Source organism: Salmo salar, chromosome ssa06 (assembly GCF_905237065.1).
Source record: "Salmo salar chromosome ssa06, Ssal_v3.1, whole genome shotgun sequence".
NCBI classification, from domain to species: domain Eukaryota; kingdom Metazoa; phylum Chordata; class Actinopteri; order Salmoniformes; family Salmonidae; genus Salmo; species Salmo salar.
The window spans coordinates 66,166,833-66,178,897 of record NC_059447.1 but is presented as its reverse complement, the minus strand read 5'-3'; the positions used below and the strand labels follow the sequence as shown (position 1 = coordinate 66,178,897).

Sequence of the window (12,065 nt, the reverse complement as noted above, 5' to 3'; positions counted from 1 at the left end):
ACAGAAATAGTCAGAGTAGACATAGCAATGCATGACAGAGCACAGAATGGATTGAAGAGATGGATATACAAACAACCAGGGCTGATTTCATGTGGTCATTCAAGAATTGTGTGTCATTGTTGGACGTACTGTAAACGAGGGTTTCAACATTATTGCTCTTTCCCCTCACACACATACACTGTGTACAAAACATTAAGAACACTTGCTCTTTCCATGACACAGACTGACCAGGTGAATCCAGGTGAAAGCTATGATCCCTTATTGACGTAGATGAAGGGGAGGAGACCGGTTAAATAAGGATTTTTAAGCCTTGAGACAATTGAGACATGGATTGGGCATGTGTGCAATTCAGAGGGTGAACGGGCAAGACAAAATATTTAAGTGCCTTTGAACAGGGTTTGAGTGTGTCATGAACTGTAACGCTGCTGGGCTTTCAAGCTCAACAGTTTTCCCAAGAATGGTCCACCATCCAAAGGACATCCAGCCAACTTAACACAACTGTGCGAAACATTGGAGTCAACATGGGCCAGCACCCCTGTGGACCGCTTTCGACATCTTGTAGAGTCCATGCCCTGACAAATTGAGAATGTTCTGAGGGCAAAAGGGGGTGCAGCTTAGTATTAGGAAAGTGGTCCTAATGTTTTGTACACTCAATCACACACACTGGGATACCCTGTGCTGCCCTGAGGCCATAGCTGAGTAGTGAGAGAGCCGTTTGGCTGAGTCCACGCCACTAGTCTGTCCAGCTGGAGCTATGAGTCAACAGCTGGGCCTTCTGCTCGCTATCCTTCTCTCACTCCTTTCCTCCTTTTAATTTGACGTCTGTTCCCTTGGCCATCAGTATTTCATTAAGATATTCCAAGCAGAGAGGAAGCAGCCAGGTGTAGTGTTGCAGACAGTACTAGTTTCAACTGTAGACAGAGCAGAGACCCACAGAGCAGAGATCAGCTCTGGAACACGACCAAACTGGACCTCTGCATTACTGAAGGGTCACCAGCACTGACCACAGAACAGTTCTTAACCCTGGTGGTGTTAGGCTATTCCACGACAAGGCTCGATGATGGACGGGTGTAATGGAAAGCTACTATGAACAGACAGTCATTTAATCATTGGGGTTATTTATAAAAGGGAAGAAAACAACAGTGACCTTTAAAATACACCTATCACTAAAGATTAGAGTGTGAGCTCACAGTTAGGCATGCCTGACCTTCAGGATAAATCTAAGGCGGAATTATAGACCAACAAAATTGTTAGTAAAAATAAAACACTTTCAGGGTCGGGCTGGAAGTACTAGTCTGTCCCCTGATAGTAAACAGACCTCTCAATGGAAATGTAAGTGTTTGCGTGTGTGTGTGTGTGTGTGTGCTCACGCGTGTTCACCAATGCGTGCTTGCATCCTTGTGTGGAGGTGTTTCTGCACGTGCGTGTTTTTGAGAGAGTACGGATGAGTGTGTGAGCCTGCGAGGGTGTAGTAATCATCCCCCTCCATCCCCCTCCACTCCATCTTTCCAGGGTTGGTCGGGCAGGATTGTAGTGAGTTTGCGTCACAGGGATGACATCAGTCATTAAGCACCCAGGCCAGTTACATTGACTGCAACAGCTAAATATAGACGAGGGCCGGAACAGAACAGAAGAGTCAGAATGAGGGGGAGGCTCAGGGCCAGATCCATTACACACACTAAAAGAACTCCTTTGAACACATTCAGGCCTTCTGTGTTTCTGGAAGAGCAACAAAGACCAGGTCAGATATCCTTACAAGGAGTCGTCCTACTACTCACAGTAAAGGAATGCTTCCTCTAACACTAGAGTAGGGCACTATGGCACAGACGGACACATTGCTATGTCGGGTATGTCTTTGTATGAGGTCATGCACCAGCCAGGGAACATTCAGAACGGTCCAGGGACATTCTTTACAGGGAGAAAAAGGTGAAAATGTTTTCCCCCTGAGGCATATGTCTGAATGTATACTGTAAGTATTTTAGACAAGGTAATCATACAACAAGCCTATTAGGACCAGGGCACCCACCTCTCAAACCCCCCTCCCTGTGTGTGTGCGCCGCATGTTAGCATGGAGCAATAATCCAGCTTGTTAATGACAGGGTTAATATCAAATCCATGTTAGCATGGAGCAATAATCCAGCTTGTTAATGACAGGGTTAATATCAAATCCATGTTAGCATGGAGCAATAATCCAGCTTGTTAATGACAGGGTTAATATCAAATCCATGTTAGCATGGAGCAATAATCCAGCTTGTTAATGACAGGGTTAATATCAAATCCATGTTAGCATGGAGCAATAATCCAGCTTGTTAATGACAGGGTTAATATCAAATCCATGTTAGCATGGAGCAATAATCCAGCTTGTTAATGACAGGGTTAATATCAAATCCATGTTAGCATGGAGCAATAATCCAGCTTGTTAATGACAGGGTTAATTTCAAATCCATGTTAGCATGGAGCAATAATCCAGCTTGTTAATGACAGGGTTAATATCAAATCCATGTTAGCATGGAGCAATAATCCAGCTTGTTAATGACAGGGTTAATATCAAATCCATGTTAGCATGGAGCAATAATCCAGCTTGTTAACGACAGGGTTAATTTCAAATCCATGTTAGCATGGAGCAATAATCCAGCTTGTTAATGACAGGGTTAATATCAAATCCATGTCAGGAAACAAGTTCACGACTTTCAGATGGCAGAGAGCGGGCCAGGTCGACTTTACAAGGCTCCAACATAAACAAATCACTTCATGAATTTGTTCTCCAGTACAAACTCGCACACACCCACGCACACCTGTGTAACACTAAGAACAAGGCCATTAAACTGATAAAGTACAGGATATGAACCAGAGATCGATATACTCTATGTCACCTCATCTGAGTCTAACATGGATGGGTATGAATGATGAGAGGTTTTTCAAACATACAATATACCACAATGACATATTCCCAAGGCAGTCGCTACCAATAAACTGTTGCCAACTAAATGACCAAGTGTCCTTACAGCACTTTGAGCCTCATGCCTTGGTGTCTCAGTGAGCCTGCTGAAACAAGATGATTCATTTCATTAAAAGTGTATGTGTTGGAGGAGTCATAAATCATTGGACGATGGTGGCAGGTTTCATTAGGGGACAGGAAGGGACCACAAAGAGACAAAAAAAAGGCCAGATGCACACCGACCGGACTGACACACGCACGCAAACAGACGTACGCAAACACACAGAATCTTCAAATTCTTTCTTACTCACTGAACAATCTTCACAGTTAATTGTCCATAAGAAACCAAATCTAGGCCGATTAACAAAAAAATGTCATGGATGATTTATCTTTTGACTGTAAAACTGTTAAATTAAAAATCCCATGGGCAGGGTGTCTGGGATTGAAACGTTCCTGACTCACACAGAACCAGTTACCATAATGAGAACCTTGTCTCTCCATCTTAACTTCAAAATTCCTTTACAGTCTGAGATGCAGACAATATATACTGCTGCCTGCTGCCATACCAGGATTTAGAACTCTATTCATCATTCATAACACAGTACAGTACAGCACCTTGACCACCACCAGCCGCTTACACTACAACCGTCACACACACACACTCTCCCCCTATACTACCTGTCAGGGAGTGTGCATGCGTGTAGCAGGAGGGAGGCTCAGAGGATTTAGAGCAATGGGTTTTTAGTGGAGAGAAAGCCTTAGCCGAGGTCTCCTAAGAGTGATAGGGGCTCGCTGTAGAATAGCTTTTCATTAAGAAGGCCTCTGAGTATCAGTCCATTTCAGATCCTCGCTCTCTCACACGCGCGCACGCACGCACGCACGCACGCACACACGCACACACGCACACACGCACACACGCACACACACACACACACACACACACACACACACACAGAGTTAAGCCAGCTCCTAACCTTGTGCTGTAAGTTTACCATTGTACTCAGCAGGGGATAAGTGTTTTGTGATTCCACCGGACACACTGATGTGGTGCCTGTTTGCTACAGCCTGCTAGTCACAGCCCCCCTCGTCATCCTCCCACCCAGACCTGCTTTACTCTACTCCAGGGTTGTCTGCCGCTGTGCCTGAACACAAACTGGCAACCATCAGCCTCTCCCGGTACAAGAATGTTGGGCTCCCGAGTGGCGCAGCGGTCTAAGACACTGCATCTCAGTGCTAGAGGTGTCACTACACAATCCAGGCTGTATCACAACCGGCCGTGATTGGTAGTTCCATAGGGCGGCGCACAATTGGACCAGCGTCGTCCGGGTTTGGCCGGTGTAGGCCGTCATTGTAAATAAGAATTTGTTCTTAACTGACTTGCCTAGTTAAGTAAAAGGTAAAACGTTTAATAGAAATGTTAGAGAACACCGCCTGCAGGCAACCAAAGTCTCCACCGCCTGCCTGGTTAATATGGGAGGGGACTGAGGGAGTGGCGAGGCTGGAGAGATGACATGCTTTGCGATCAATAGACCAAAACCGTCCATATCAACTCTAAAGTATATTTAGGCAAGCAGGCACTGTCGAGCAGGGCAACTGTCCGATTGGCTCATATTTGATTGAAACACTGACCTCAAACAGGGAATTCTACTCAGAAGTGTGTGTGTAACGTCACTGGGCTAAGGAATAGCGTTGTTTAGTGTTCTTGTGTTCAGTGGCGTTGTAGGCCTAGATCTTACCTTCTCTGCATCTCCAGGTCCTCTGGCGAAGGTCCATTCTGAACCTGGGGGCTCTGTCTTGGCAACGTGGGGCCTGTAGAGAGAACACAGAGATGGTCATACATCTGCTGGGAGAAAACGACCTCTGGACTCGTCGCTTTTGACTCAAATCTCAACTCTTAAACATTGACGTCAATGTAGTCTGATTTCTATTCCACCAAGTCGTTTCTCAGCATTTCTTTCAAAGTTTGAGACTTTCATTTCTTTCAAAATCAGGATACATCAAACCCAAACCGCACTTCAATGACCTCCTCCTAAACTCTCTTTCCTTCTCCTTTTCAGGCCAGACCGATCCTTTTAAGCATAATTCACTGTCGGCCGGCTGGGTTGTGACCTAATGTCTGATCCACTCCCAGAGCTGTCCGTCAGCCTTCTCTCAAAGGTACTCCAACCAATCACCAATCATATCCACTGACGGCACTGGACCGCTGCCAAAGGGTCATGGAGTGACAAAACCATTGATTATCTGGGGATTGTAGAGACAAGGCCATCGAAAGAAAACACAAACACACACACAATCAATCAGTGAGAGAGCTCCACGTGTCAGGGACCAAATATATATTGTTGTTGACAAAAGGTATACATGCTAAAGGGGTTTTAAGTGATTCACTGAAGCCTACGTTTGATAGGTGAAAAGCCTCTACGGTGATGGCCAGACTAAGAGAGTATAGATGGAAGTGGGCTTGGATCTGCCCAAAAGAGAAGAATCTTCAGAGGCTGTCAGTATTCTGTCTGACTAGTGTCTGTGTCGAGCAGTGATACATTGATATGCTGTTCCAGACAGACGGAGAGAGGGACAACGAGGAGTAGAGGGAGGGCTCCAGATCTGAGGGAAGAATAAGGATTTTATCTGGAAAGGTTTGGCAGCAGTGACTCATATATAACCTTCTGTCCCTACACCAGACCTGCTAGTGACAGTCCACCACAACCACCAGCTACAGGCCTCTACACTCCTCAGCAACAAGCCGATCTGCTGAACAAGCATATACCACCTATGAACTGCTACAAAATGGAATATAATGTTCTGGATAAAGTGGAGCCTTTGTTGGTGTGTTTTTTTCAGGGCTCCCATACTGAGGAAGTGATTCGCTGTTTTGGGGTAAGTTGATCAAAAACAAGTGAAATCACAAAAAAGGTGTCTGGACCCTTCAATAACATGCTATTTACATCAAAAATAGAGATTTGGTCATACAAAAAGAAAATGGATCCTTTAAAAGGCTCATATAGACCCAGCCTGGCCTCTTTTGGCATGGGCCTCTGGATCAATGCAGCATTCAACAGGTGATGGGGGGGCCCTTGGAGCCCAGAGGGGACCTGTTTACCAGGTATGGAGGTACAGAGTATAGACAATTATGTGACGGAGCTGAGCTGAGCTGACATTTTCTGTCCGTTTTCTTCGCCTACACAACCTAAACAGCAGGAAACAGTGGCAATGGGTTTGAGAGGAAGAGATTGAAGACAGCGAGAGATACCACTCACTCCATAACAATCTTTTCCAGTGTCTGGGTAATGATGGCTGCAGCACAATGACTGCCAGTGGTGCTCTGTGTGAGCAGGGAAATGGTCAGAACCTGATCCCAGGCCTGTTATAACGAGAGGGGAAATGAAATGTGTGACGGACAGTCTCAGCGCTGTGGTCACTCTCACCAAACAGAGTTGTAAACACAGGAGAAACGGTCTCCTGGCCGATGATAAAGTAGTTTCTCATAGATCCCAGTGTAAACAACACCAGTCACCCAGAGCATGACTCGCAGCAGGCCTGAGATGGGGTGTCTGTCTGGACAATAACAGTGTTGTGAAAGGGCCACTCCCCTTGCAGAGAGTTAGAAATTGAGCTAAATTAATTTTGGACATGGGACTAGGAGCAATGCATTCAGATAATCCCGTTATGTAATGAGAAACAATAAGTAGCTACATGGGGAAATGTGTTTTCTTCCTGTACACCAGCACTGAACAGTAAAGAAACTCCAGCTCTCATCTATAATGTCTAGATTTATGTTGTGGAACAAATCACCCAAACCTAATAATAAAGCAGTTTCCTTTTCCAACCACTAAATCAAGCAGTATTAGGTTAGTAGCTAGCCATCTGGAGCAGATAGCATCAGGCAGGGTAGTGTGGGTGAGGTTTGCTCCATCCTCTGTCCACAGCATTACTGTATTACCATCAGTCCTGCTTCTTTTTATATGTTGACACAGCCCATGAGTCCAGGATGACCGCACCCTCCATCAACACAGCCACGGTGTCTGTGTGTGTGTGTGTGTGTGTGTGTGTGTGTGTGTGTCTGTGTACATTACAGTCAACAACTCACTCCACAAAATGGAACCAACAGGCTTCACCACCTTCCTACCCCTCTATGTAACCCCCCCCCCCCAAGACATGGGTGGATCTGTGCCTAAAATGCCTCTGTAGCCGTATTCAGAGTATTCAGAGCCAGGTAAGACAAAAGCACTCCCGGTTGGCCGGCACCCAACAACACTTAGTCTCTATAAAGATAGGCACTGAGTTTTCCTCCTCTTTTAAATCCTCTCACATCATTAGATCCCATACTGGGACTGAAATACTTCTGCTGCATGGCTTTACAATCCATTCTAACAGCATTGTCTATGGATAAAGCCCGACAACAGTGCATCCACAGTTAAATTACCAATGTTTAATCAAGACTTCCCCGTTACAGAAATACAGACCATACATGAATCTCTGATTAATGCCCGAGAATGTGTCACTGGACTGAGAAACCTACAAATGGTAAGATCGCTTTTTCAAAAGGCCTAGGACCACAAAAAGTGAGGTATACCTCACAAAACAAACGTGCACACAAACACACACACACAAATCCAGTGTAACAGTAGGAGAAGTCCCATTGAGCCAGGGAGCAGAGAGAGCATCATCACACCTACATGATGGCAGGGAGACTGCAGGTCTCTTCTGACAGCAGATATAGTGCCACAGTCCATCATCCAGGCAATCTTTAGGTGCTCCGACCACAGCCCTGGACCTAGTCTTAACCATAGCCATAGACCCAGTACCAACTAAAACCCCAGATCCAGTCCCAAACTCAGTCACAGGCATCATGGCTCCGCCGGCAGCCACCCCATCTGCAGAGTCCTGGGAGCTCAGATAGAGCACCATGTTTCTGGACACACACAGCGCCCCGAGCTGCTACTAACAGTACGCCACGCCTGGAGCCAGGGCTACGTGGATGCTCAGGTCAATAAGACACACAGCAGACAGGCAGGGGAGAGAGAGAGAGAGAGAGAGAGCGAGAGAGGGGGAGAGAGAGAGAGGGAGGTATTTACAGGATGTGGTCCCACGCTCCGGTTGGTCTGCGCGGCGCACTTCCTGGTCTTGATCAATTATTCATGGGCGAAGGGCAGAGAACTGTCCCCCCCTGCGCCCTTCACCTCATCACAGCGTGTGTGTATCAATTCTAGACACAAACCAACTCAAAAACCCAGAGGGAAGACATAAAGAAATGGAAACAGAGACACAGAAAGTGGCACACAAAGTAAGAAGAGTGATGTATACTAGAGAAACAGCTACAAACAAGAAACCAGAGCTTTCCTTTGATCACACTGCATTGGTGCATTTCCCCACCGGACCATGAAGGTATTGTACAAACAGCCTGATGGGCTCTCTTCTAATGTGTTCTTTTCTAATTAATGACATGTGTTGGTGTCCTCCCTGTTACATCACACAGATCTACAGAGGAGATGAAAGGAAGAGAGGAGGAGATGAGGGTGGTCTCGGAGGTTGTCCTCTTTCTGTGAAACAGCCATGTTGTGTTCCAGCCCCTGTAGTGTCTCTCTATTCCTACTTCACTGTTCCTGGGTCAGGAAGACGTAAATCACTGCCTCGGTCTGTTCCCTGGACTGCTGACCTGGGACCTGTGTGATGGGGCTCTGTGGGGATGAGTCATCATGACCCAGTCATACTGCTGATGAAGAGGACCAGGTAGAGCGCTATACATACTACTGATGAAGAGGACCAGGTAGAGCCCATACATACTGCTGATGAAGAGGACCAGGTAGAGCCCTATACATACTGCTGATGAAGAGGACCAGGAAGAGCCCTATACATACTACTGATGAAGAGGACAAGGTAGAGCCCTATACATACTACTGATGAAGAGGACCAGGTAGATACATAGTGCTGATGAAGAGGACCAGGAAGAGCCCTATACATACTACTGATGAAGAGGACAAGGTAGAGCCCTATACATACTACTGATGAAGAGGACCAGGTAAAGCCCTATACATACTGCTGATGAAGAGGACCAGGTAGAGCCCTATACATACTGCTGATGAAGAGGACCAGGTAGAGCCCTATACATACTGCTGATGAAGAGGACCAGGTAGAGCCCTATACATACTACTGATGAAGAGGACCAGGTAGAGCCCTATACATACTACTGATGAAGAGGACCAGGTAGAGCCCATACATAGTGCTGATGAAGAGGATCAGGTAGAGCCCTATACATAGTGCTGATGAAGAGGACCAGGTAGAGTCCTATTCTTAGTGCTGATGAAGAGGACCAGGTAGAGCCCTATACATACTGCTGATGAAGAGGACCAGGTAGAGCCCATACATAGTGCTGATGAAGAGGATCAGGTAGAGCCCTATACATACTGCTGATGAAGAGGACCAGGTAGAGCCCTATTCTTAGTGCTGATGAAGAGGACCAGGTAGAGCCCATACGTACTGCTGATGAAAAGGACCAGGTAGAGCCCTATATATAGTGTTGATGAAGAGGACCAGGTAGAGCACTATACATAGTGTTAATGAAGAGGACCAGGTAGAGCCCTATACATACTACTGATGAAGAGGACCAGGAAAAAGTTGGAGAGGAAATTATGACAGATGTACTTAAGGTGAGCCAAAATTACTTTTTGGGAGGCCATCTCGGGTAATGGTTATTGATCAATCATGTTGAGAGATGGGAGGCTGGCTCCCTACTGACCTGAGAGACCACAGGCCCAGTCTAATTACCCACAGTCCTCTACATTCTGCTGACAGGCCCAAGGCAGGAGGCACTCAGAGTGAAATTACACATGACTTGGCAAAACGAACAATTATCATTCCACTCCACATGCATTTTCTGGTCCAATATACTGCTAGAAATGTGGGCTGTTAATATTGTTTACTGTTCAGTGTGCTTTGGTATCAGAGCGGCAAATACATGTTGAAGCATTAGTCCTTTTCTCTAGTGACCAGTAGTAAGTCATTATAGTATAATGTGTTGAGAAGCTTCTGCTCATTTCCAATTAATCTAATTCCACCAATCAATAATCTAAGTAACAACAAGAGGACCAAAACAAGTCTTCATCTCCACCAAAACATCAGCTGATTCTCTTAGTCTCACCTTACAGATGTAAGCCAAATATATGTGTCAACAACAGAGAGGTAATGCATCCCCAAGTGTTCCATCACTTTCCCAGAGTGACATTAACACCTTCTAGCTGCCTGTCTCATTACTTCAACCCCAACACTACTGCTGTAACACTGCGTGCAACCCGCAAATGAATCCCCCCCAGAGGAGTCAGGAGAGTCTCGCAGCTTTAACACTCACAAACATGCAGTGTCTAAACAATGGCTTCCCCATTTGTGCAATGGTGTGCTGCTACTGTTAACAGGGTGACAGATGTATGGTGTGTGGGAGCTGGGAGAAAAACAAAGAGTCATCAGGGTACAGATGATTGGCCCCCCTGACTCCCCAGGCTCACTATCCCTAGGCTATAAGAGTTTCACTGTAGTTTGGGGTGCCAATCAGGTTCAGCAGTTGTGATGGATGATGCTAGGTGCTGCATGTCAGAACATCTTCCTTTACGGTTACAAAAACAGCTTTAGAGGAGTCTAGCTGTCTGCGACGGCAGGCGGCCTGTGATAGAATATTAATGACTGCAGTGCAACCATTCCCGTCTCCCATAGGAAGACAGACACACAGTACAGACATGTAGACAAATGTAAGGACGGGACAGGCAATATACACTACCCACAAACCCTGGCACCTTTCCAAGGTGGGGTCTTATTCTGGGGCAGAGGGGGAGACAGGGGGTCTAGGTGACGGTAGGACAGTGACCTCTCCCCTCTACTCCCCCCCCCTCCCCTGTCCTTAGCAGGGATGTCAGCAGCAGAGCTTGCCATCTCCATTACTCCAGGGAGGGCCACTGACACAGACGCAGCACCCGACACCAGGCTGGATGCCTCAGCTCAGGTCTGACGTAACATCACCTAATAAAAGACGCTCTGCTTGGAAACACTACGGCCATAAGTGGACGCAGCGCAGGTCCCCTTCCTCCATAGGAGAAGGTAAACATTGTATTTCTGGCTCAGCCGCAATGCTATGGGAGGCGACCTGGGCTATAGAGCTCCAGACCAGGCCAGGCCAGCTGGCACCTGTGGATGAGGTCATCATGGAGCTCTGCCAACGCCTCGGAACAAACAGCCGCTACAGAGCACTAGACCCCATCCTCGGAACAAACAGCCTCTACAGAGCACTAGACCCTAGCCTCGGAACTAACAGCCCCTACGGAGCACTAGACCCCATCCTCGGAACTAACAGCCCCTACAGAGCACTAGACCCTAGCCTCGGAACTAACAGCCTCTACAGAGCACTAGACCCTAGCCTCGGAACTAACAGCCTCTACAGAGCACTAGACCCTAGCCTCGGAACTAACAGCCTCTACAGAGCACTAGACCCTAGCCTCGGAACTAACAGCCCCTACAGAGCACTAGACCCTAGCCTCGGAAACTAACAGCCCCTACAGAGCACTAGACCCTAGCCTCGGAAACTAACAGCCCCTACAGAGCACTAGACCCCAGCCCAAAAGATCCAGCACCCATGGGACTGTTTTGCATTGTTAGGACATTCCCAATTTGATTAGTAACCATGCATTTAGAGACAAAGCTTTCCAGAGGGCACGCCTTGTACCGAAAACACTCAGCTTGCACTGAACACTCCGAGCTAGCTGAACGGAGCTAACTGAACACCGGTGCTGAGGAGATGAGTATAAGATGCAGCAGCCAGGCACCGTGTTTGTCAATCTGCTGATTCAGTCTTTGAAACGGTGTGTGAATTTCACTCTAGCACTCAGAACTATGCCTATCTGTATCTGTTCTGTCAGTACTGGAGGGTTGTACTGGTTGTGTGGACTCGACAGAGCCTGTCCATTTCTGACTTTGCAGCTTGGAAACTCAGTGACAAATTTGATGTGATTTTTCTTTCTTTCAAAGATCAGCCAAGCACAGAAGCAGAGGTCAAGGCTGCCCTCTCTCTCCTTGCCCTTTCTCCTTCTGCCAGAGGTTTACTGTTGCTACAGAGCACCAAAGTATGGAACACAGCTTAGCCAATCAG

The 12,065-nt window shown here is 46.8% G+C and overlaps 1 protein-coding gene across 1 annotated transcript in view; it reads right to left on the bottom strand.

The window, feature by feature from the left end:
- Window positions 1–12,065, bottom strand: part of LOC106607863 (ENAH actin regulator) — a 79,514-nt gene that overhangs the window by 29,777 nt on the left and 37,672 nt on the right. The window contains 1 exon segment of the mRNA XM_045720888.1: window positions 4,675–4,747. Within this exon segment, the coding sequence (XP_045576844.1) occupies window positions 4,675–4,747 (73 nt within the window).